At 45.1% G+C, this 21,325-nt stretch overlaps 1 protein-coding gene across 5 annotated transcripts in view; it reads right to left on the reverse strand.

The window, feature by feature from the left end:
- Positions 1 to 1,505: 1,505 nt before the first annotated feature.
- LOC105102505 (tumor necrosis factor receptor superfamily member 10A) overlaps positions 1,506 to 21,325 on the reverse strand; it is a 33,407-nt gene continuing 13,587 nt past the window's right edge. For 4 of the 5 annotated variants that reach the window (XM_010995883.3, XM_064482473.1, XM_064482471.1 and 1 more), the window contains 7 exons: positions 11,901 to 12,014; positions 11,032 to 11,143; positions 9,820 to 10,082; positions 9,200 to 9,231; positions 8,566 to 8,748; positions 5,490 to 5,565; positions 1,506 to 4,315 (listed from right to left, as the gene is read on the reverse strand). In XM_010995883.3, the coding sequence (XP_010994185.2) occupies positions 4,002 to 4,315; positions 5,490 to 5,565; positions 8,566 to 8,748; positions 9,200 to 9,231; positions 9,820 to 10,082; positions 11,032 to 11,143; positions 11,901 to 12,014 (1,094 nt within the window). In that variant the 3' untranslated portion in view covers positions 1,506 to 4,001. The remainder of the gene's footprint in view (positions 4,316 to 5,489; positions 5,566 to 8,565; positions 8,749 to 9,199; positions 9,232 to 9,819; positions 10,083 to 11,031; positions 11,144 to 11,900; positions 12,015 to 21,325) is intronic. The other variant, XM_031442210.2, reaches the window with a different exon arrangement.

The raw sequence follows: 21,325 nt of genomic DNA on the forward strand, positions 1-21,325 counted from the left end.
ACTACTCTAAAGAATTGCAGAGGAAGGAAGACTTCTGAATTCATTCTATGAGGCCAGCATCAATCACCCTGATACCAAAACCAGAAAAAGATACAAAAAGAAAAGAAAAGAAAAGAAAAGAAAAATTAACAGTCCAATATCACTGATGAACATAGATGCAAAAATCCTCAACAAAATATTAGCAAACAGAATTCAACAACACATTGAAAGGATTGTACACCATGATCAAGTGTGATTTACCCCAGGGATGCAAGGATCTTTCAGTATCTGCAAATCAATCAGTGTGATACACCACATTAGCAAACTGAAGAATAAAAATCATATGGTCATATCAATAGATGCAGAAGAAGCTTTTGACAAAATTCAACACCTATTTATGATAAAAAAAAAAAAAAAAACCCTCCAGAAACTGAGTATAGAGGGAACATACCTCAACACAATAAAGGTCATGTATGAGAAACCCACAACTAACAACATACTCAGTGGTGAAAAGCTGAAAGCATTTCATCTAAGATCAGGAAAAAGACAAGGATGCCCACCCAATCTTGTCAGTTTTACTCAACATAATATTGGAAGTCCCAGCAGCAGCAATCAGACAAGAAAAAATGCATATAAACGGTATCCAAATTGGAAGGGAAGAAGTAAAACTGTCACTGTTTGTATGTGACACGATACTATACATAGAAAATAAGGAAGCTGCCACCAAAAAACTGCTAGAGCTCATCAATGAATTAGGTAAATTTGCAGGAGACAAAATTAACATACAGAAGTCTGTTGCATTTCTATACACTAGTAACAAACTATCAGAAATAGAAATTAAGGAAACAATCCCATTTACGATCGCATCACAAAGAACAAAATACCTAGGAATAAACCTACCTAAGGAGGTAAAGACCTGTACTTGGGAAACTATAAGACACTGATGAAAGAAATTGAAGACAATACAAACAGACAGAAAGATATACCATGTACTTGGATTGGAAGAATATTGTTAAAATGACCATACTACCCAATGCAATAAACAGATTCAATGCATCCTTATCAAAAGTCCAATGCTATTTTCCCCCGAACTAGAACAAATAATTTTAAACTTTGTGTGGAAACATAAAAGACATGGAAAAGTTAAAACAATCTTGAGAAAGATGAACACAGCTGTAGGAATCAGGCTCCCTGACTTCAGATAATACTACAAAGCTGCATTAATCAAAACAGTACAGTACTGGCATAAAAACAAACACATATTTCAACAGAATAGAATAGAGAGCCCAGAAAGAAACCCAAGCACTTATGGTCAATTAATCTATGACAGCAGAGGCAAAAATATACAATGGAGAAAAGACATTCTGAATAATAAGTGGTGCTGGGAAAACTGGACAGCTACATGTAAAAGAATGAAATAGAACATTCTTTAACACTACATACAAAAATAAACTAAAAATGGATTAAAGTTCAAATGAAGAACAGAAGCCATAAAACTCCTGGAGGAAAACATAAGCAGAACACAATTTGACATAATCTGTACCAATATTTTATTTAGATCTGTTGCCTAAAGCAAAGGAAATAAAAGCAAATATCAACAAATCGGTCCAAAATAAACTTAAAAGCTTTTGCACAGCAAAGGAAACTATCAATAAAACAAAAAGACAATCTACTGAATGAGAGAAAATATTTGCAAATGATATGACCAATAAGGAGTTAATACCCCACACATATAAGCAGCTCATACAATTCAGTGTCAAAAAAAAAAAAAAAAAAAAGAATCCAACAAACAACTCAACTTAAAAATGGGCAGAAGATCTGAACAGACATTTTTCCAAAGAGAAAATGCAGATGAAAAGATGCTCAAAATCACTAATCAGAGAAGTGCAAATCAAAACCATAATATCACCTCACATCTGTCAGAATGGCTATCATCAAAAAATCACAAATAACAAATGTTGGCAAGGATGTGGAGAAAAGGGAACCCTCATATACTGTTGGTGGGAATTGAAATTGGTACAGCCACTGTGGAAAACAGTACGGAAGTTCCTCAACAAACTAAAAATAGAACTACAATATGATCCAGCAATTCCACTCCTGGGTAAATATCTGAAGAAAACAAAAACACTAATTCTAAAAGATACATGCAATCCAGTGTTCATAGAAGCATTATTTACAACTGCCAAGGTGGAAAGCAACCTAAGTGTTCATCAACAGATGAACTGGAGGGAGGGTATAGCTCAAGTGGTAAAGTACATGCTTAGCATATACAAGGTCCTGGGTTCAAACCCCAGCAACTCCTCTAAAAATAAAACAATAAGTAAATCCAACTACCTTCCCCCCCAACAACAAAAACTGTGACTCTCTATATTCTACACCTGTAACATATACAATATTGTGCAAATGCAAAAGTAAGTGATACAAGAGCAAACCTGAAGTTTAAGACTTTGAGGCCATGTGAGAATGGAAACTAATACAATATTGTAAATCAACTATATTTCAATTTTTAAAAATGGAAAATTGCAAAAAAGAAGTATACCTTCCAATGGTAGAAAAGAAAAAAGAATTAGTATTCATGTTATGTCTTTCATGCAGAAGTCATATGCTTACAGAGGCATTAAGCTCCTCATATTGAAATCTGTACCCTAAAAAAGGTAGTTCTGGGGCTGAGATTCACAGACCACCAGAAGTGAGAAGGCCAATATAGGGCTGAGTCAGCCAACATTGAACACAGTCCATGAGCAAGATCTACTCTTCCTCCCTGCAACCAGGGCAGACACTGGGAGCAGGTCCCTGTCCTCCCTCCCCTGAGCACAGAAGGAACTGAAGGTTCACTAACAAGACCAGAAAAGGCATATGACATAGAGACTATGTGACGCCTCACATCTAACCCATGTCCCACCCTCCCCACCCAGGACCATAGATGAGCAGAGGAGGCCCAAGCATGACAGCCCAGTTCACGGACACTAGACAAAGGGCTGCATGTGGTTGCTACTTCTCTACTCATTTGTAAACATCTATTAATAATACCATTTGTCATTCTCTACTCATTTGTAAACATCTATCAATAATACCATTTGTCATTCTCTACTCACTTGTAAATATCAGTAATACCATTTGTCATTCTCTACTCATTTGTAAATATCAATAATACCATTTCATTCGATACTCATTTGTAAATATCTCTCAATAATACCATTTGTCATTCTCTACTCATTTGTAAATATCTCTCAATAATACCATTTGTCATTCTCTACTCATTTCTAAATATCAATAATACCATTTCATTCGATACTCATTTGTAAATATCTCTCAATAATACCATTTGTCATTCTCTACTCGTTTGTAAACATCTACCAATAATACCATTTGTCATTCTCTACTCATTTGTAAACATCTACCAATAAATAATATAAATAATCCCACACCTACAAAATTGTCAGTTGGAAATGACAATTTTAGAAGTTGCTAGTCATCTAATCCTAGACAAAGTCAAACTGCATTTGAAGGAGAATTGATCCCACCAGTGCGCCCCATCCGATGGGCTTCTTCCTCTTCCCCCTTTGTATTTCTACTCATTTTATACTTGCCTGCTCTCATTTAGGGAACCCATGTAGTCAACTCAGTTAAGTACATTTCCAAAAGCTTTTCCATGGCCATATAAATATTCACCAAAATATAAAAATAGAAAGATGTACATCACGTAATATTAAGCCATGGATGGATCCGACAATACCTAAAACAGAAGTAAAAAGTGTAATTCTATTAGGATGACAAAGTGCCCTGGGCTGAATGACATCCTAAATCAACTCTTCGTATATATACAAACATAAATATCTATTAATAACTGAAATGCCATTTATCAATAACATTTCATAAAAATTACTCCCATCTTATCAAAACTTTCCAGAACTTTTAAATCTGTTGTATATATCAGATGGTAGGCTTCCTTCAAGTATTGGTCAAGTACCGGCTGTTTGTTTCACGTTGATATTCAATCATGCTTTTACATTCTTTTACATTCAGGACACAGCAGAGCCTGCTTCACCTACTTCATAGACAAACTTTCCTGAGCCCACCAGGCAGTTCTGGATTTTCTCCTTTGCACATCTTTGCCCCAGTGTTTCTAAGGCGTCCAGCAGGGTGTTGATGGAGGCTTCCCGCCCCTTGCTGCTGAGCCAGGCCTCCAGCATTTGATACAAGGCATCCCGCGGGGCCCAGGCTTTGCCTCTGGCCATAAGGATCTCATTTTGTGTCAGGCCCATCTGCCTCATGAGCGCATCCCAGGAATCATAGGGCACGACGGTTGCAAAGTAATCGAAGAACATCCTCAGGCCTGGGTTGGGGGAAAGTCACAGAGGCAGTCAGGTGAGCTGGGATGGGCTTCAGAAAGGGCAGAGGACCCTCCAGGAGGCCTAGACCCCAGGCTGGGACCCAAGGAGCTCCCCCTTCTGGTGAACCTGCTGCTCTGCGTCTCTGACCTGCTTCCCATCAGCAGAGAATCAGGCCACACTGCAGGGGCCTCACCTGTACCCAAGGCACTGCAGGGAGTCAAGGTCACCAGAGAATCCTGCCCTAAGGGAGGAACGAGGGCCCTGCTGGGAAGGGGGACAGAAGTCACAGAGGGAGAAGGCAGATTGTGTAGGAGACAGAGGGTGCCACAGACCAGACTGTGGGGCAACAGACCTCAGAGGAGGGCACCTGTCCTTCTCATGAGAGTAAGGGCTCCCGGCTGCCGCATCTGCTCTGTGGACAGAGCAAGGGCCTGGAGGTGGGAAGCTCTCTGGCCTCACACCCAGCTCGTCCTCACTGACTGACGCGGTGGCAGAGCTAGATGGGGACGAACAGACTCTGAGCAAGAATTTAACCCGTAAGATGGAGCCAACACCAAGCATGTCATAGGAGTGTACCGGGGATTCAGTGCAATGTGGGTGAAATGCAGTGCACACCACTGTCCATTGGTACATAAGGTGGGCACTGAATACAAGTTTATATTCTCTAACAACTGCACTGAAAAAAGTAATATTAAATTCTAATTTTCATAAAATATGAATTCAATATATTCTAAAAATGTTCACTTCAATATGTAATCAGTATACAAAAAGTTGTTATTGAGACCTATTACATTTTTTTTTTTTTTTTTACCAATTCTTTGAAATACAGTATCTAGTTATATGACAGCTCATCGAATTTGGCCTAGCCACAGGTCAGGTGCTCCACAGTCCCCTGGGGCCAGTGGGTGCCCTGCTGGGCAGCACAGTCCCTTAGGTGCCTCAGTGTGGGCGAACCTGGCCCTGAGCAGCAAGGGAGAAGGGAGAAAGAGGGAAGGACTGGGAGGCGTTACAGGACAGAGGGGTGCAGAGGAGGGGAGAGATGGATTTAGAGTTCTGATGGTCCAGGAACAAGCTATCCCCTGCTGTGAGTTGCCCTAACAGCTATGGAGACGGCAGTTAGGACACTGTCCCTTCTCCCTCCATTCCTGCTCCACTGCCCTGAAAAAAAATACTCACCTTCAATGGAGTCCACATCATTTGCTGGAACTAGCATCCTCCTTCTCATCTGAGACTCTTTCGCTCCGGCTGCTTCCTGTAAAATACAGTGGAGAACACCCTTGGTCTTAGTCAGGGGTCCTGGATTTCAGAACTGAGCCCATTAACCAGCCCACTGTCTGACCTGGGCAGCCACCTTCCCTCCTGGGTCCCTATAGAGATGAAGGAACCTCCCACCCTGAACAGTTCACAGGCTCCTATCCTCATGGAAGGAAATTTTCCCTGCCGTAATGCTCACTTCTTAATTGTCTGCTCAGCTTTGACAATTCTATACAGCTGAGTAAACATAATCCATCCAAGACAAGGAACGTTCCTCCTCTAAACCTTGTCCCTTCTGGCCCTTCTAGTCCTTTCCCACCCACTGCATCAGGAGATAAGCACTCCCTCCCAGGCTTTACGTGACTCAGATGAAGAGTATTTACAAAGGCACTTTGGAAAATCTGAAGTAAGTGTTTATTCCGTGTATGTGAAGGTGCTTTGGTCAATGGCAATGTATCATATCGGTAGTGTAAATAAGGGAATGACAGCATCTGATGGTCTCCATGGAGACTGGAAAGGCATTCTGTAGAATTAAAGATGAATTCTGACTTTTACAAAATACCTAAAAATAGGAGGCTCATTCCATAATGATAAAATTTTTTAAATGAAAACAAGCATCGACATGGTTCCTAATGGTGCAATACTGTAGGCGTTCACAACGAAATCAAACGAACACTAAAATATCTGCCTTCTCTAAGCATCTTTGAACATTATAAGTTCTGGACCATGCAGCCAGCAAGATGTAAAGCAAAAATAAGGCAGGAATAGTGGAGGGGACAGAAACTATAATTATTTTAATATGAATGTATATTTAAAAACTCTAAGGTTTAAGCTACAATATTTAAAAATGAATGCATGTCTTAATGAATGTTAAAAAACATATCAGAAACAATATATTAGAAAATGGCATTATAGGAGGAGCTAACTATTAAAAGTAACAAGACATGTGAGATAGAAAGAAACATGTTTGACAAAAAATAGGCATAATTTATCTGAAGAACTCAAATCTTAACTGAGTCACAATAAAAAACCTTTGAGTTGAAATGCTATTTCCTTTTTAAAAACTATTTTTATTGAGTTATACATGATTTACAGTATTAAATTAGTCTCAGGTGGACAACATAGTGATTCAAAATTTTTGTAGATTATTCTCCATTTAAATTTATTATAAATTATAGAATAGCCAAAGCATTACTGAAGAGAAAGAAAGAGGCTGAAGGAATAACTCTCCCAGACTTCAGACAATACTATAGAGCTACAGTCATCAAGACAGCATGGTCTTGGTACAAAAACAGACATATAGACCAATGGAATAGAATAGAGAGCCCAGAAATGAACCCACAAACTTTTGGTCAACTAACCTTCGACAAAGGAGGCAAGATTATACAATGGAATAAAGACAGTCTCTTCCGCAAATGGTGTTGGGAAAACTGGACAGCAGCATGTAAAGCAATGAAGCTAGAACACTCCCTTACACCGTACACAAAATTAAAGTTATTATAAAATATTGTTCTATATTCCTGTGGTATACAATCTTTTTTTGTAAAGATTTATTTTGTACATAGTAGCTTGTATGTCTTAATCCCGTACCCCTGTTTTGCCCTTCCCACCTTCCCCTTCCCTCCTGGTAACCACCAGCTTGTTCTCTGTATCTGTGAGTCTCTTTCTGTTTTGTTACATGTATGTTTTTTATTTTTTAGATTCCACATAGAAGTGATAACATGCAGTATTTATCTTTCTCTGTCGGATGATTCACTAAGTGAATACCCTCCAAGTCCATCTGTGTTGCTGCAAATAGCAAAACTTGATTCTTTTTTATGGCTGAGTAGTATTACATTCTATATATATACACACTACATCTGCTTTATCCGTTCAACTGTTGATTCCTTTCTACTTAGATTGCTTTCCATCTTGGCAATTGTGAATAATGCTGCTATGAACACTGGAGTACGTGTATCCTTTAGAATTAGTGTTTTTGTTTTCTTCAGATATTTACCCAGGAGTGGAATTGCTGGATCATATTGTAGTTCTAATTTTAGTTGTTGAGGAACCTCCATACTCTTTTCCACAGTGGCTGCACCAATTTCCATTCCCACCAACAGTACATGAGGGTTCCCTTTTCTCCACATCCTTGCCAACATTTGCTATTTGTGATTTTTTGATGATAGCCATTCTGATAGATGTGAGGTGATATTATGGTTTTGATTTGCATTTCTCTGATTAGTGATTTTGAACATCTTTTCATCTGCATTTTCTCTTTGGAAAAATGTCTATTCAGACCTTCTACCCATTTTTAAATTGAGGTGTTTGTTGGTTTTTTTTTTTTTCTTCTGATACTGAATTGCATGAGCTGCTTGTATGTGTGGGGTATTAACTCCTTATTGGTCATATCACTTGCAAATATTTTTTCCCACTCAGTAGGTTGTCTTTTTGTTTTATTGGTGGTTTCTTTTGCTGTGCAAAAGCTTTTAAATTTAATTTGGACCTATTTTTTGATATTTGGGGAGGTAATTAGGTTTATTTATTTTTAGAGTAGGTAGTGGGGATCGAACCCAGGACCTTGTGTATGCTAAGCAGGCATTCTACCACTAAGCTATACCCTCCCCTCTTATGATCAGCTATTTGGACTAAGATTTGTTTTCATACATGTTCAATAAATTTAATACTATTATTACTATGGGGAATGGCTTACTATGTTATTTCAGAACTATGCAGTGGAATGTTATGCAGCCCTCAATAAATCATTCAACAAATATGCGAGTGCCCACTGCCTGTTCTAGACTGAGGATAAAGTGAGAACTGGACAGATAAAAAATAGGGTTACGTTGTATAGAGCTGACAGTCTACCACAGCAGGGGTGGGCTCCCTTCCCCCTTCAGGACCCTGATTTCTTTCCCTCCATCACCAATTCCCCATGGGATAGGAGATCTGACCGGCATCGGCCTTTCCCTCTATCTCCCACACTCCCAGGCAAGCAGGGGGGCCGTCACATACTCACCAGCAGACGCTCTGCTTCCCCTGGGGACTGCACCATAACACATGTCAGGTTGGCCTGCTCTTGGTCTTCTGTCTCCTGCTCAGAGACCACAGTGGACAGTGATTCTCTGTTGATCAGCATGTTGTTGCGAGCATTGTCTAGAGGCTCAGGCCCTCTTGGGGGATGTGAGCGCCAGAAAAAGACCTTGGGAAGGCAAAGAGCTGACTCAGGAGTCCATACCACACACCCATCCAGGGTCATGGGGAACATGGTGTACCTCTCATGCTGTATCCCTCCCCCAGGTGGGCACAGACAGCACACTCAGGAATCTACTGCTGGTACCAGGACCCTGGTGCTGTGCTAAGCAGGGTTTAGCACCCCTGCCTGACACCCCCATGCCCCAGGGTCCAGGGTTATGGGTACGGGTGTCCCACAGGCAGTAAGAAGGACAGGGCTAGCACTGCCAAAAAGCCTATGGGCTGCTCAAATGGACTAGTTGCTCTCCTACAGTCAGCCCAGAGTCCCCAGGCCACTTAGAGAGCCAGGAGCCACAGCACAGCACAGAATGGGAACCGTGTCCACCCAGGGCCTTGTTTTGGATGGGAAGCAGTATCTGAGGGCCTGATATCACCAGGTCCTGGAGAAACCAACTCACTTTTTCCATGCACTTGGGGTCCACTCCACAACCTAGATGAGAAGAGAAACCAACTCACTTTTTCCATGCACTTGTGGTCCACTCCACAAACTTAGCAGTGTGAAGGCCCTCTTACAGAACCTCCCTCCCCAGGGACAGTGCCAGGGACAGGATGTGGGCTATGGCTCAGACAATGAACAAGGAGCCCCAGACCTGGTGACAAGGAGGGGTCCATTCCAACTCTGGGGAACCCCCAGGGAGGGAGAAGAGAAGGGGCAGAAAGGAGTTAAATAAAACACATGTAAAATCTCTGTTGGATTCGGCTGAACAAAGCTGTAGAAGCCCTCCTGACCCTCTCCTCCTGACTCCTGTCACCCAGTCATGGTGCTCACCTCTCTGCCCTGGCTGGGGGCCCTGAAGACATTAAGAACTGGCCGTGACCCCCTGGACTTGGCCAGGAGGATGGGGGACCCAGCAGCCAAGATGGGGGACTGATGTGATCCTGGTCCCCTTAGGAGTAGGTGAAGTGGGAGGTGGATGGGTATCACAGGGAACAAGATCAGAGCCAGGCCAGGAAGAACGGGAGGACTGGGGAGATGAAAGAGGGGGCCAGGGTCTCCCGTTCCTTCCGGGTACTTCACCTTGAGGGATGAACTTCCGGAAACAATATGCAGCCATCAGCACCAGCACCAGCACCAGCAGGGCAAAGGCAGTTTCAATTCCAGGCACCAGCTGTGAATTGCCTGAGGAGGGAGAAGGAGTGGTGGGCGGTCCCGGGCTCATGGTCTTTGGCTTTCCAGGAACCAGGGCCTCCCCATTGGCCTGGGTACCTAATTTTTGGTCCACACACTGGAGGTCACTCCAGGGCGTACAGCGCTTGGCCACAATCATTCCATCGGGGCACCTAGGTACAGACACAGGGAGGACATGGAGGGGCTCTGTCAGGGAAAGCTGGCCAGATGGGGACAAACAGGGAGCAAACTCCCACCCAGTGTCCCCTGACAAGACAGTGGAGGAGGGACAGGCTTCTCCTGTCTGCAGGGTCGGGTCCCTCACTCCCCCGTGTTGGGTGGGAGAAGGATCTGGGCTTGCGCACTTCTGCCCTGAGGGCTCCGGCTGAGTGTGCTGAGCTGCCCCTTCAGGAGCTGGGTCTTCTCTGCAAGGCCTGCACTGGACCTCCCTGGGCTGCAGGGGGAGCCCGGGTGAGGGGCCTAATACAGGTCAAGGGTCAGAAGGGTTTGGGCACAGGCTGAGCCTCATCCTCCAGTCCAGCTTTAACACAAGGACCCTCTTGTCCTCCACCTTTGACTCTTCCTACCAATCACAGCCAACACTGGAGCGTCACAGAAGACCTAACTCCTACCGGTCCCTAAATCTCCAAATAGGAAAGATTCCGGTCTTATTGAGGGAACAAGGGCTGGATGTGAGGTCAGCTGAGTGGCCCAGGGCTTTCTGGGAACCTTGAAGGAGCTACATGCTGGGTCTCATCTGACTTGGTTGTGGCTACATTTGTCTTCATGTGTCCTTTCCTGCATGTAAAAAATACTAAAACATCCATTTATGACTGAACGGTTATACAGATGAATATAAGCCTGGCTGCATTCTGCTCATTTTTTCCCTCTCGTATAAAAAGAAACTAAAACTTTTCATGGGCCATTGACAGCATCATGGACCCTAAGCAATGGCACACTGTACCCGATAGAAAAGTCAACCTGGCCAAAGGGAAACCCAGTTGAGAAGGTGTGGGAAGGTGTAGGGGGCAGTGCAGGGATCAGCAGATGGACGAGGAGGGGCTGCTGTAGGCTCAGGAGACCCCGCAGGCACAGGGAAGCCCCAAGGCTCCCACATCTCACCCGGTGCTGCACTTCTGGCAGAACTCAGGGGAGTCTTCTCCATGGAAAGTGCCAGCTCTGCACTGACACTGTGTGTCCTTAGTTGTGGTACAAGGAGTACTCTCTTCTTCACCTGAAGACAAAGGATAAGGTTTGGGGATATGTTTCCCCTGCGTGACCCTCAGCCGTTCTTCACCAACCAAACACCCACCCGCTCAGCTCTCATCAGTCCAGTGTAGCTTTCAGGGTCAAATTCGGCAGCTACACATGAGGGGCACATAAAGGACAGCCACTGCTCACCTGTCACCAATACTCAGAGGCATAAAAAAAGGACCATGGTACATTATTTAATGCATTAGGACAGGGAGGGAAATCTTTTAGCTCACAGGTCAGTAGGAAAGGTGGGGGATAATCTGAGAGACCCTCGATGGAGAGGAACCCGTGGGTCACCTCCCAAAACATAGCTCTGCTGGAGAGGCCGAGGGGCCCAAATTTGTGAAGGCTTAGAGAGGCCGAGCCCCTGCCAGGAGCACAGAGCACAGGACTAACAGGGGCCTGGCCCAGGACCAGACCCACGTCACAGCTCAAACCTAGCACTTTTCCACTTGGCCAGGCCTCGTCTTATGCTGTAACTATACAGATACCACCCCTCCCCCATCAAGGGGCAGATCATTTTCCCACCACTTTCATCTGCTGATTTAAAAGATTTACCTGCTGTATGGCATGTGGTGTAAAAATAATTTGTTTTTATTTTATTGGCCTAAGACATAATCATAAAACAGGGTATGATGAAGCCCAGGAAGGACGGGAACCGGAATCCAGGTGTCCCGATCCCATGTTGGATACAATTCCCACACCATCACTCCTGCACTGGGTCCCATGTTCCATACCTGATTTACAGGTTGTACACGGTAAGCAGGAAGGGAGCACATTCCAGTGAGTGGTAAACTCCACTCCATTTGCACAGGGTGTACAACTGTTTCCATCTGCTGATACATGGTATCCTGAAAAGGGAGAGAAAATCTGGTGAATGAATCCCTACAGGATTCCCAGAGGCGGACAGTGGTGACTGGGGGGCTCCTCTTTTGGCCATGAGTGGAACCCAAATGGGGAAATTCATTCTACCTGTTGTCGGTCAGTTGATCAATTCTGCATCTACTATACACCCTTGACTAGCATTGCAACAGAAATATATTACAAGTCAGAAAGACTTAGAAGAGCTGAAGGAAGGAGGTCCAATTAATTTTAATAATGTATTTAAATCAATATATTCAAATATGTATGTATATGCATGACTGGGACATTGTGCTGTACACCAGAAACTGACACATTGTAACTGACTGTACTTCAATTACAAAAATCAATATATTCAAAATAATATCAGTTAAGCTCATAATAAGCATAAAACATTCAGATGCTTTACATTAGTTTTTCAAAGTAAGTCTTAGAATCCTGGGAATATTTCTGCCTTCCATCACTCAGTATCTGGAGGGGCCATATGTCAAGTGCTCAATAGTCACATGGACATAGTGACTACAAAACTGGACAGTGTCACCAGGTCCCTGGAGAGTCACAGAAGAAAGTCCTAATCCTTGCCCTCAACGAGCTCCAGGTCAATGGAACGCACAAGATCGGAAATAATGAGACAATCACAGACAAGCCTTCAATTAAAGCTCTTGCTACGCTCCTGGTAAATGGAAGGAAAAATGGTTCCTGTATGTTGAGTCAAAGAATAACCCTAAGTAAAGGTGGCTTTGCCCTGGAAAAAAGAGGTATTTTCCAGGCACTGGCCTGAGAACTTGCAGGAGCTGTCATTACCTGGGAGCCCATGTCCTGAGTCATACAAAGATTGTGTTTGGTTTATTTCACTTAGCACAGTGTTTTTGAGGTTCAGCCATGCTGCAATGTGTCAGAATTTCACTCTTTTTTAAAAAAGGCTAAATAATAATCCCTTGCATGTATATAAGACATTTCGTTTATCTATTCACGCATCAGTGGACACTTGGGCTGCTTCCACTTCTTGGCTATGGTAAATAACTTTGCTATGAATAAAGGTGTGCAAATATTTCTTTGAGACCTTGCTTTCAATCCGTTTAGATATATACCCAGAAGCAGGATTGCTAAATCATACGGTATTTCTATTTTTTAGTATCTTTGAGGCACCATCATACTGTTTTTCCACAGCAGCTGCATCATTTTATAATCTCGCCAACAGCACACAACGGTTCCAATTCTGCACATCGTCACCAACCTTTATTTTCTGTATTATTGATAGTGCCATCAAATGGGTACGAGGTAGTATCTCATCATGGTTTTATTTTTAGTCTGCATTTTTCTGATGGTTAGTGATCTTGAGCATCTTTTCATATGGTTCCTGGCCATTTGTATATCATCTGTGGAGAAATGTCTATTCAAGTCGGTTACCCGTTTTTAAGTTGGGATGTCCGTCTTTTGTTGTTGAGCTGTAGGATTAATTTATATATTCTAGGTATCAAACCTTATCAGTTATTTGATTCACCAATATTTTCTCACATTCTGTTGATCGTTTCTTTTGCTGCAGAGATTTAAATTTTGATGTAGTTCGATATACTTTTTTTTTTGCTTTAAATATGACACTATGCTTTAGTGTCATATTTTTAAAAACCCATTGCCAAGCCTAAGGCCATCAAGAACTGCCCGTCTATTTTCTTCTAAAAGTTTTATAGTTTCAATACTTACATTTTTGATTTGAATCATTTTCAGTTACTTTTTGTATCTAGTGTAAGGTAACAGCCCAGCTGCATTCATTGCATGTTTGCTATCCAGTTTCTCCAGCACTGTTAGTTGAAGAGACTACTCTTTTCCCATTGAATGGTCTTGAATATCAAAACTCAATTGACCATAGATATAAGGGTTTATTTCCAGTCTCTTAATTCTATTCCACTGGTCTATATGTCTAAATCATTATGCCAATACCACACGGCTTGGATTACTGTACTTGGAAATCAGGAAATATAAGTCTCTCAACTTTGTTTTTCTTTTTGAACATTGTTTTCGATACTGTGGGTCCCCTGGAATTTCATACAAATTTGAAGATGGTTTCTTTCATTTCTGAAATTACACCACTGAGATTTTGATAAAGAGTGCATTGAATGTGCATATTGTTCCAGGTGATACTGTCATTATAACAGCAATGTCTCCCAACCCATGAAGATGGAAAGTCTTCCTGTTTAGGCCTTTTAAAATTTTTTCAGCAATATTTTGCAGTTTTCACTGTAAAAGTCTTATGCCTCCTTGTTACACTTAGTCTTATTCTTAAGTATTTTATCCTTTTTAGGCCATTGTAAATGGCATTGTTTTCTTAATTTCCCTTTGGAATTGTTTATTGGCAGTGCACAGAAATAGAACTGTTCTGTATGTGTTTATCTTATTAGTTGAAACAGGTTAGAATTCATTTGTCAGTTCCAACAGATTTTTACAGGGAGGGACTCTCTCTGCTTCCTGGACCAAGATGTCTGTTTCCTTTTCTAGGTTAGGGAAGTTTTCAACTATTATGACTTTAAATACATTTTCTGCTCCTCTCTCTCTCTTTCTTGTCTCCTTCTGGGACCCCTACAGACTTCCAGTTGTGAAATAAAAGAGTCACAATTATGACATATTCAGTGTGGGGAATATAGTCAATAATTATGGAATACATTTGTATGGGGACAGATTTATGGTGATCTTTTTGAAATTCATAGAAATATCAAAATAACCATGTTATGTAACAAGAACCAACATAGTGTTGTAGGTCAATTATACTTCAAAATCAAACCAATAAAGTCAGAGGGAAAAAAATTAGAGTTATGGTTACTAGACGTGGCTGGTAGAGGAAGGGGAATTGGATGAAAGCAGTCGAAAGGTACAAACTTCTACTTATATATCAAATAAGTACTACGGATATAATATACAACATGATAAATATAATTAACACTGCTGTATGTTATATATGAAAGTCGTTAAGAGAGTAAATCCTAAGTGTTCTCATCACAAGGAAAAAATGTTTTTTCTACTCCCAATTTTTATCTATGTGCGATGATGAAAGTTCACTTACTGTGGTAGTCATTTCTTGATGTATGTAAACTTAAACAGTGCTATCAATTATATCTCAATCATACTGAAAGAAAAAAATGAAGAACTCATTCCAAGGCAAATGAATTCTTCAAAATAAAAAAAAGAAGAAATTGGAAAGTGAAAAAAATGTTCTCCTGTCTCTTATAAAACTATTGTGACTTTAAATCTACTTTGTTCATAAGATAGCCATCCTACTTCTCTTTTGGTGCCGTATCTTTTTCCATCCACTACTTTCGACCTCTTTGTGTCTCTGCATCACTAGATGGGCTGAAATGGCAAAACTGAGCAGGCAGAATAATATCAAAACTTAATGGACATGAAGATAAGGCTATTAAAATCATCCAGTCTGAGGAGCAGAAACAAGAAGAATGATTTAAAAAAAATAGCGCCTGAGGGACCTGTGGGACACCACCAAGCGCACCCATGTACACATCATGGAAGTCCCGGCACATTTTCCTTCAATTTGATACGAGATTCGTTCTGTGTATCCAAGGAACTCAATGAGCTCCCAAGCAGGATCAAATTTTAAAGAGATCCACCCAGAAACCTACAGTCAACAGGACAAAAGGCACATATGCAAGCAGAGAATCTTTAAAACAGCACCAAAGAGATGGATGTGCTGATGTCGCTCTCTCCCACGCCGGCCGCCCTAAGTCGCTCCAGACGAGGGACGACGTTCGCAGGCCTCTCTCCTCCCAGCCTTCCCGCTGGTGGTGGGTGGAAGGCAGGGGTGCGGAAATCCGCCCCACAGCGCTCTCCCGCCCTCTGCCTCACCGCGTCGGCGGGCCGGGGTCCTCTGACCCAGCGGACACTCTCGCTCGGCTCCTGTGTCTCGCGAGAGAACCCCCCGCCCCGCCGTGGGGGCTGGGGAAGCGCCCCGACGCCACCGCCCCTCCCGCGCCTTTGTCGCGCGAGCGCGTCTCGCCAGACCCTCGGATGTTTCCTGGAGGCGCTCAGGGTCGTCCCTCCGGTGCCTGAGGCCGAGCGGTGGCCTCGTTTCCTGTTCCCAACAAGCCTGTGGGGAATCCGCTGCGGTGCTGCGCCTGTGAGCAGCTCTCCTGCGGGGTCGAGACGGTAAGGGAGGCAGGCCGGTCCCCCTTGTGGGGACAGGTGTCTCGACGTGGCCGTCCTCACTGCGTGCGGGGAGCGGGGGGCTGACTTGGCTGGGCGTGTGCCGTGCGTCCCCCCTCGCTGGGGTTGCACGCGGGCGTGTGGCGGGTCGGGCGATGCGAAGGGGGCGCTGTCAGATTTCTCAGGCACGCTCCCTCCTGAGGCAAACCGACGAGCCTGAGGGAGCGCAGGCTTTTCCCCGCCTTCATGGCGAACACTCCCGTTAGCCAGCGCAGGCACTGGCTTCTGAAGCGCCTCCATGGGCCCGGCGGGGAGACAGTGGGTGGGGGACGACGCGCCCTCGGTGAGAAAGCGTTCTCTAGCGACCCGAGAGGGAGCCTTGGCGTCCCAGACCCCCGAGCCGCCGCTCCGCAAAGCGCTCAGTTGCCACCGGTGCGACTGCCACCGCGTGTGGGCAGAACCCCTCGCCTTCGCGGGCGGCTACGCGGCCCCAGCTGGCTGGCCCGGGGGAGGGTGCCGCGGGCTGGGCAGGCGTCCGGCGCGGGGCCGTGCGTGCGCCGTGCCCCCGTCGTGAGCCAAGGTGGCAGGACGCCTCGCCCCACTCCCTCGGCCCTGCGGCCGTGAGCAGTGGTCCCGCCTGCCCTCTTCCCCGGTCGGGCTGCCTCGCTCTCAAGCGTTTTCCCGGGAGGTGAGGCCCCGGGACGGACCACATCTTTCCGGATAGTTGTAGGTGGATGGATGGACGGATTAGGTAGACGGATCCTCTGTGGCTCGAGGGTGGTGGCTGAGGCCGGCGGTGTCCCAGGCCTCGCGGGAGCGCCCTCGTGTCTGTGGCGGTGGGATCCCATGCTTGTCTTCTTGATGGCCTGATAAAGCGTGAGCCCTCGGCAGCGCCAGCGCCAGGGCCGGCGCCAGCCTTGCGTCCTGGCCCTCTCCCTACGTGCGCGCCGCCCCTCCTGGTCAGTGCTTGCCCTCTCCCGCAGAACAGGTGATTGCTGACGCCTCTCCCGTTTGGGACCGAAAGGACCTCGCCTTGTGCGGGTGTCTCCCCGGATCGCCACGACCAGCGGCGGCCCCGGCGAAGCGCTCTCTGGCTAGATGGAGGGCTCGGCGCGGTAGTGGCGGAGGGTTGGGGGGTCGCGGTCTTCCATACGTGTGCGGGAGAGAGTTCTCGCAGGCCTGTCGCGACTCTGCTGTGTCAGCGATGGTCACGATCCCCGCGGGGGTGCCCTGGGGGCCGAGGAAGGTCGTCGGCATCTTAGGTGCTACGGGACCACCCTTGAGCTGGAGGCCTCTGGCGGTGAGACCTTGTGTCGTGCCCGGGCGGCCGGCTTGCGTCCGGGTTGTTTCCGCGACCCCCTCTGCCACCGCTTTTCCAGCCCCTGGACGCCAGCCGTGTCTCATTTCCCTTCTCTCCGTCTGTCTGTCCCGTTTGCAGATCCCAGGGCCGGGTCTCCGTGCGTCTTGTTTCTCCGGCCCAACGTGACCCACCTCCGTGTCTGTCACCGCCGTCTGACAGCAGGTGGCGTTGCGTGTGGGCGAAGGACCGCAGTCCCCCACAGCGCCTGGCTCAGGCGCGCTTGATGCTGACTGGCCTCAATGGCTGCGCCGCCCGTCGGCCCGGAACTGGCGGCCTGACCAGGTCGGGCTCCACCCGGGCTCCAGGCGACTCCCGGGTGCCTGGCCTTGCTTTCTTGCGGTCATGGGTGCCAAGCGGGGGTACTCCCCAGCGCCCCTCCAAGCCTCCCTGGCACCGTCAGCGGTCCTCGCCTCTCGGATGAGGCGGGCCAAGGGGCCCGGGTGTTCGCCTCCCCCACTTCCGCGCGCCTGTGGGAACCGCGGCAGCGCTGCAAGCCAGGCACTGCGCTTCCTCGGGGGAACCTCAGCGGCTCTCCTGGTCTGGCTAGTGAGAGCGCACTCTCCTACCTAGTTGATCCTGCCAGTAGCACATGCTTGTCTCAAAGATTAAGCCAAACATGTCTATGTACGCAGGGCTGGTAAAGGGAAAGTGCAAGTGGCTCCTTAAATCAGTTATGGTTCCTTTGATCACTCCCTCCTCTCCTACATAGATAAGTAGATAACTGCTAATTCTAGAGCGAATATATGCGGAGGGCCTCCAACCCCCTTCGCTGGAGGGACCTACCAGCATTTATTAGATCAAAACCAACTTGGCCAGCCTGGAGGGCAGGTGGGGAGGGGAAGAGGGTTTGGTGATTCTAGATAACCTCTGGCCTCTCAAACCCCACCCCACCGGTGGCTTCGACCCATTACAACATTGCCCTATTTAGGACTGAGTAGATAATGAATGGCCTACCATGGTGAGCACGGGTGATGGGAAATAAGGGTTTTATTTCAGGGAGAGAGTCTAAGAAAAGGCTACCACGTCTAAGGAAGGCAGCACATTACCCACTTCTGACTTACGAGGTAGTTACAAGAAAAAGTTAAAAGAAAAGAAAAAAAAAAACCCGCACGTAAGCCATGATTCAACACATGCAAGGGGTTTCTCAATAACGTTATTAACTGCTTTCTCATTAGAAATCGTGGACACCAGAAGGCTGTGGAGGGACACAATTTTTAAGAATGAAGAAGAAATTAAGACATTCCCAGATAAACAAAGCTTATAGAGTACATTACTAGTAGACCTGCCCTGTGAGGAATACTAAAGGGAATCCTTCAGGTTGAAATGAAATGACATTAGGCAGTAGTTCAAAGCCATATGAAGAAATAAAGATTCTGGAAACCAAAAGAAAGATATTGCATACAGAAATAAAATATTGGAAATGGTAACTACATAGATACCAGTATATCTTAGTCTATTTCAGCTGCTCTTACAAAATATCATAGACTGGGTGGCTTAACAACAGACTTTAATGAACAGTTTGAGAGGCCAGCAAGTCCAACAACAAGGTGTTAGGAAGGTATGGAATGACCGTGGATAGTTGTAAGCTTAACCACTACAGCTGCAGCACAAACATAGTTTCATTACTTAAGCAAATTTGCACATCCTCTGTTACGTGATACGCAGCTGGTGATGTGGCTAATGCTTTTTCCTCCGTATCTGTGAGACCACCAGCCAGCAAGTCCAGCAATATACCTTCACTGTCCTACCTCTGAGGTACATCAACTATCCAGCCCTATGTCACAATACAGTTGACAAGATCTTGATGGCCTTTCCCTTCTACAAGGTATCACACTGGGTCATTACTTTGATGACTTCATGCTGATTGGACCGAGTGAGCAAGGAGTAGTAAGTACTTGAGATTTCCTGGTAAGACATTTGCATGTCAGAGAATAGGAAAAAAATCCAACAAAAATTCAGAGGCCTTCTACATCACTGAAATGTCTAGGGGCCCAATGGCATGTCGAGATATCCTTTCTAAGGCAAAGGATAAGATGTTGCATCTGGCTCCCCCTACAACCGAGAAAAAGGTACAGGGCCTAAGCCAGCCTGTTTCAGTTTTAGAGGCAACGTATTCCTCGTTTTGATGTGTTATTCCCGCCCATTACTGAATGACCCAAAAAGCTGCTAATTGTGAGTGGTGCCCAGAAGAAGAGAAGGCTGTGCAACAGGTCCAGGCTGCTGTACAAGCTACTCTGCCGTTTGGCTCATCTGGTCCAGCAGACCCAGGGGAGACTGACGTCTCAGCACAGATAGGGATGCTGTTTGGAGCTTTTCACAGGTCCCTACAGCTGAATCTCAGTGCAGGTTCTTAGAATTTTGGAGCAAGACCCTGCCATTCTCGATAACAAACTACTCTCCTTTTGAGAGACAGATTTTGGCTAGCTACTGGGAATGAGTAGATAATGAATGGTTAACCATAAGCCACCAAGTTACCACGTGGCTTGCGCTGCCCGTCATGCACTAAGTGTTATCTGACCCACAAAGCCATAAAGTTGGGCACGCAAAGTAGCACCCCATTATTAAATGGAAGTGCCACGTACGAGAGTGGGCTCAAGCAGGCCTTCAAGTGAGTTACATGAAGAAGTGCCTGAATGCTCCCAAATTCCCATGGCCCTCACTCCTGGTTCGCCACCTTTTCTCCTGCAGCCTGTACCTATGGCCTCGTGGGGAGTTCCTTATCATGATAGCGTTAAATGTACCTTATCAGTAATAGTGTTAAATTTAAATACTTACAACTCTCCAATTAAAAGGCAGAGATGGTCAGGATGGAGAAAAACAAAAACAAAACCATAATCCTTCTACACACTGTCCATGAGTCTCCTGATTTATTTCATCAATACTGAAATATACTCTAAAAGCTCTATCTTGTGGAAACCTTACTTAATAACATGGTATCATGATAACAATTTATTTCAATGATAAAAATGTGGTTATTTAATAATGGTGCTGGGGCAACTAAGAAGCTGCTCGGAAACAATGAAATGTCTTCCTTATTCTCTTATAAGAAAATACAATCTGGGTGAATCAATGACTTAATTATAAAATTAATTACCCACAAAACTACTGCAAATATATATGAGAAAATTTTCACACAAGTTTATAAAGAGAAAAGATTATCTGAGTATCTCCCTAGGCCTTCCTAATCTGCCTATGGCTCTGCTCACAGCACTATTCAGGCCCACCCATGTTGTCCCTACAACAGGTGCCTGAAGCCCTTGGCGTTTACAGTTTTGATTATGTGTTTGTTTGGGGCTAAGCTCTTCCCTCTCCCCATCCTGAAACTTTGAAAAGCCCACATTAACATAGATTGGAAAGGCACTGGGGCCCTTCCTGTGATGTGGATGGAAATGCAAATTCTTCAAAGGATTTTAAGCACCCCAGGGTACTACTCTTGCTAGCTGTGGAATCCTTTGCAGAAGAGCAATTCCTAATTCACCCAAGTTGGGGAGAAAGAAACACGTTGTGCAAAGCAAAAACCCCAGTCAACCACCCTGCCAGGCATTAGCTGCCTTTCCCAGGACTCGGGACTTGCAGAACCATATGGAACACAGACATCACACCAGGTAGAACAAACAGGGGTGCACTTCACAGACATGCCCTGGAAGGCTCTCCACCTGCTTCTAGTCTTGCCTCCTTTCAACCCAAGAGTATGCACTTATCCCATTTGTCCTCTGTCTGAAACAAGCCTAGTCCCTTCGGTCCTCTGCCTAAAATTTTTCAGAGATGTCTCTCACACACAAAATAAAACCC

The sequence above is a fragment of the Camelus dromedarius genome, chromosome 36 (assembly GCF_036321535.1).
Source record: "Camelus dromedarius isolate mCamDro1 chromosome 36, mCamDro1.pat, whole genome shotgun sequence".
NCBI classification, from domain to species: Eukaryota; Metazoa; Chordata; class Mammalia; order Artiodactyla; family Camelidae; genus Camelus; species Camelus dromedarius.